Genomic DNA, 5,457 nt, shown 5'->3' with positions numbered 1-5,457 from the left:
GCAGACAACGGCTGTCCTCCCTTGAGACGGAGATCTAAAGAATCGCAATATAATTTTACTGATGAGATTCAAGAGTCATTTATGCTGGAATGGAATTTTACATGTATCGAGTTAATAATTGTATATATTTACATTTTTCAGTGTCTTTGCATGTGTTTAATTAATTTGAGTATTATGAGGTAATAATTTCGGTCGGGCGTGATCAAATCTATTATAAAGCCCTTCGGATATTATTGGATTTGATAAAGCACAACCCAAATTATCACCTCACAATACCCAAGGAATCATTCCTTATTCCTTTAAAAATGAATAACAAAATAGATTTGCTCAATTTTATGTTTCTATTTTTGCATAAAACTCTTCCCTGTTTCTCTTAATACAGGAACGGCTCACTAAAAATCATTAGAGATATACAAATACTGAACATGAATAATTAAATGATTCATTTCCTGATCAAACTACTTACATTTACGAGTGTGTAATTTCTTTATTTCCTCTCTCTCTCTCTCTCTCTCTCTCTCTCTCTCTCTCTCTCTCTCTCTCTCTCTCTAACAAAAAATCAAATAGTTATCATGAATGATAATTTCAACAACGAAAATTAAAAAAAAATAACCGAATTAACAAAGAAACGTTCAACAATCTAATTCGGAGAATTATTATCATCGTTCCTCCCTTAAAGGAAAAAAAAAACAGTGGAAAACCAGAAAAAAAGGCTGTCTAAAAAATTAATGTTTTTCTTCAGCTTCATCAAGTCTCCTTATATATGGTGTTTTATTGTAAACTCATACAATTATATAAAACTTTGTATGAACTTTTACTGCGACATGTATATAGGATTTCTCAAGAATTAATTCATCGATAACTCTTGAAAATGAATGGAGTTTTATTTATTATATGTATGCACAAATTTATCATTGTAAGAATGTACGTGCTACGTTTTTCTTTCTTTGTACTCTCTTGCTTACAAAACAGTAACACACGGACAAACCTATATGCTCATAGTTAATTAGGAAGGTTATAATATATTCCCTCCGCAACAAATTGCACAAGGGGATAAGTTTCAGCTTGATTGATTGAAACGTTGATTTCAGATGCGCTCATTTTCGTCAACTCATTATTCTTCAGTTTTGGTTAAACATTGATTTTGTTTTACTTGTGAGTACTGTTGCATGTAGCAAGGTTTCTTTTTAAATACTTGATGACAATTTCAGGCATAACTATAATTATATGAATTTCTTTATTTATTATTGAGTTTAAAGAGTTTATAGAGCAAAGCACTAAATGGGAAGGAGTTGGCAGAATAATACTAAAATCAATTAATAAATAAAACGATACATAAACGAATGAATGAATAAATACCCAGTAAATGAATGAATGGATGAATAAATGAATAAATGAATGAGTAAATGAATGAATATAGGTGCATTTAAGGCAATGTACCTGTCTATCAATAGATATTATAATATGAAAAGCATTTCGAAAAATACGTTCCAACCATGATCCACAAGTTTCTATGTTTGCCCTTATTTCATTTGTGCTCAACAACATTGGCAATGTCGTCATAATCAGAACGCTCCCCCATGTTGGAGGTGGGAGGAGAATCGACCTTCACGACGGAAGGCTTGTCAACGGAAACACCGACTTCATTCAACGTGTTATAGTCCATTGAAATCTCGGCATATGTATCAGTTTGTAAAGCTTGATAGGGATCAAGATTAATGTCCAGGTTCTTTATGTCTTTTTCCTCAGCACTCGGAGTGGTTGAGCATGCGTTCTTCACCTTGTTACAAACATATATGGAAATGATAACAAAGAAAACAAAGTTAACACCTAATATGATCAAAAGAATCGGATTTTCAAAGGTAAAAATTGTGCTCTGATTCCTGTCTGGTTTCTCCTCTTTTCTGACAGGTATTAATGTGTCCCACAGCGTGGTATTTCTCGTACTGAGCTCCGATGTTGTCTCGGAAGTTAGAAGGTCAAGTCCTGTTGGTTTTTCCTCTTTGAAAATAGATATGAAAATGATTATATCATTAAATTTCTCTTAACATGTCCTCATTGTTGATAAATTTATAAATAACAATTTAATTAATGACAATGACGCGCTCGGAAATATTCTTAATGGGTTTGTTTTTAAAAGATTGCAGATGAATGGTGATTTATAAGACCAAAAGGAAATGGACACTGAAAAGCAATCATGTTTATGACTTTTTTTTATAAAATAATACTTGGAATAAATTCAATCCCACTCAATATGTTGATAGCTCTCCTTCATTGATATTGTATGTAATAATCCAAGGCAAACTGCTTAGTATTTTATTCACGAATATAATATCTCAATTTGAGAAACAACACTTGACAAAAGCCATATCAAATATGAAAATTGCTTAAAGGTCTGTTGGACCAGATGTAAAGATTTAACCTTATCTATGTGAAGCTTGTACCTTGTTACACTGAGTCACGATAAATGATTATTTGATTATTCAATAATTTAATCTGTCTGTCTGTCAGTCTCTCTCTCTCTCTCTCTCTCTCTCTCTCTCTCTCTCTCTCTCTCTCTCTCTCTCTCTCTCTCTCTCTCCTCATAAGGTTTCCTCTTACAACGAACATTTTGTATTTAAAAAATACCTTTCGTAGTTATCTGTCTACACCCCGTTGCTATATCACACAATTCCTTTTCACATACATTTAAGCAGGTGCCTTCAGTGCAGTCTTTCCCATAATAAGGATAGTCACAACGCTCACTGCAATTTAATCCGTGGTACCCTATTGGACAAGCTGTGTTAAAAAAATTAAAATTATAATGCTGTTACTTGAATAAGGTTTAGCCTGAATGTATACGAAAATATTTCGGTTTGTTAAAGTGAAAAGTTAAGCCTTCTATGAATTGTATCTTATTGAGCAGAGAAAAAAGGAAAAGAACGAGAGGAGATAAAGAGAAAAAAAGAAAGAAGAAGAGTAGAAAAAGAAAGGAAAAATAGAGAAAAAAGAAGAAGACAGAAAGAAGCGCTGGCTATGTCACACATGAAATTTTTGTGCCCTGGTTCGATTCCACCTGTGGGCACACTTTTACTTTTTTAAATTAACGACATTTACAAACACCGTTTTATTTTTTATGCATTTCGTAAATTAAACTTCCTTAAGTGCACATTTGTTCTTTTAATTAAAGATATCGATGGAAAAAGAATATACTTAACTACATGTAAAAGCAATTAACCGGAACTGTCACTAGTGTATACATGCTTTGTTTGAGGACAAGAGTCATTCACTCTGAGGACTAAAACCTTTGAATTGACTGTGTATGGCCTGAAATCAAGAAGTGGGACGAAAATCGATTAGCTTTTTGTAAAGACAGAAACCCATACCGGCATTGTAGGTCAAGTCTTTTGTTATATACAAGTGTTCCAAAACAAGGCACATTTGTACAAACAGTTTTGATTTCGACGGTGTACAGTCATGTAATATAATTATAGTAGATCAGATCATTCAGGGAAATTTTTCTCAAATATTTAATGAAGAATGAACTAATGAAAAGAAATGATAATTATCACTAATGCTTACTAGTACATGTAATTGACTGCCATCCCAAAGTAAGACATGGATGTTTACAATATTTAAATTTACAATTTGAAATATTTCGTTAAACAAAGTATTTCTAATGTACAGTGGATCATCACTTCACGTTCCAATTTGTTGTTTGAAAATAGTTTGTTTTCTATTAGACCTTTACTGGGCGATTGCAAACGTCAGGAACAACACCCAATGAAATTAAAAGATCTAAAAAAAAAAAAGAAACTATTTGAAGATTTTAGTACGCCTATCCCTCCTATTCAAATCATTATATTTCAGTCATTGAACCTACCAAGGGGAAAATGAGACGGCAGTCACGTGACATGATTTTATATGGTTGCTTCGTTCTATTCCGATTAAAAAAAATTGTTTTCTGTTATTTAATTTAAATGATAAAACATTTCATATGCTTCACAGGATGCTTAACACATACTCTGACCCCCCCCTCCTCTCTCTCTCTCTCTCTCTCTCTCTCTCTCTCTCTCTCTCTCTCTCTCTCTCTCTCTCTCTCTCTCTCTCTCTCTCACATAAGGTTTCCTCATACAACGAACATTTTGTATTTAAAAATTCCTTTCGTAGTTATAAATACACTTATTTAAAAGAATTCTTTTTAGCTTTGAGAATATTAACCTTGTAAATTACTTAGATTGGTAGTTACATGAATGTTACAACTGGAGTCTTCGTGTTTATTGCTTTATCTAACCTACGTAACATACATAACCGGAAGTGATGGTAAAACAATTAGAAAGATGATCAAGAAAGAGGTAAATGCTTTTGTTAAAAATGGAAGACAATTATTTACAAATAATGAGATTTATTTAGAGCAGGAAACGAAACAAGTAATCGATGTCAAACATCGAGGAAAACGTGTAAAGCTTTCACAGGAGGAGTAGAGCAATCATCTCAACATACCTATGCATTTCTCAATTATTGCATTCCAGAATTCACCTGCACAGCACGGCGCATAAAACCTATAAATTCAACAAAAGAAATTCTCTACAATCAGAATAAAAAATGTGGAGCTTTTGCTGTTTTTAACCCCTAAAAAGCCTTTATATCCTAAATCAAAATTATTGTTAATCAAATTTAGTTTAAAATGTCTTACCCTACACACCCTTCTGCGCCTGGGTGACTTGTGAGAAAGAAAAGGAAAACCCCGTAAAAAATCATATTTTAGCTTGTCTTACTCATTTTTTTTTCTAAATATACAGCCCATTATGTACTTCGACAATTACAAACTAAAAATTATTTCCGTATCAAGTTTCCTGTAAATCAGTTAAAGGAAAGTCCAGGCATAAAATTAACCACCAATTATCACATCAGAACAACCTCACATTTTGATGAAAATCGGTTCTGGTAAATATATTGTTTATCGACATGTTTTATTTTTGGAAATAATGCACACAAGTGCGTGAAAGTTACCAGTTTCATTAAAAGTATTCTCCTGCGTCTGTGCGAAATGTACTACTTACTGTTAAATTTTTAAGACGATTAGGGAAAGAACATTTATACATTAACACATAAAAATAACAAAATAGTTTTCAACTGTTACAACAATGCAAAAAATAATAATTATCAAAATCTCTGTTCATTTATAAACCAAACTTACAGTGTAATGAGTTCATAATAACTCATATCATTCCATTTACTTTGTCATTATTAATTTTGTTAAACTTTTTCTCTGTGCTCTGGTTTGCTAAACTGTGTTGTGCTTTCTATGTATCAAATAAAAAAAATAGGCAGATTGCCTGCTGCCCAGTCCTATTATGTAATTTTTTTTACATATAATAAAACATTGTTTAAATAATTAAAAAAAAATACCAACCAAGCAAAACACCCCCCCCCCCCCCCCCGTAGAGATGATTTACGATTTCATTTGTGATCCAT

The 5,457-nt window shown here is 32.4% G+C and overlaps 1 protein-coding gene across 1 annotated transcript; it reads right to left on the bottom strand.

Annotated features, from left to right (window-relative positions):
• Positions 1 to 320: 320 nt before the first annotated feature.
• Positions 321 to 4,922, bottom strand: LOC105342374 (uncharacterized). The gene is made up of 4 exons (XM_011449297.4): positions 4,676 to 4,922; positions 4,483 to 4,541; positions 2,629 to 2,778; positions 321 to 2,001 (listed from the first exon to the last, which is right to left on the bottom strand). Exons 1-4 carry the CDS (start codon positions 4,738 to 4,740, stop codon positions 1,529 to 1,531), a joined length of 747 nt encoding a protein of 248 aa, XP_011447599.3. The 5' UTR covers positions 4,741 to 4,922; the 3' UTR covers positions 321 to 1,528.
• Between the last annotated feature and the right edge of the window lie 535 nt (positions 4,923 to 5,457).

This window comes from Magallana gigas, chromosome 9 (genome assembly GCF_963853765.1).
Source record: "Magallana gigas chromosome 9, xbMagGiga1.1, whole genome shotgun sequence".
NCBI classification, from domain to species: Eukaryota; Metazoa; Mollusca; class Bivalvia; order Ostreida; family Ostreidae; genus Magallana; species Magallana gigas.
The sequence above is the reverse complement of the archived record's forward strand: the minus strand, read 5'-3'. Positions and strand labels throughout refer to the sequence as shown.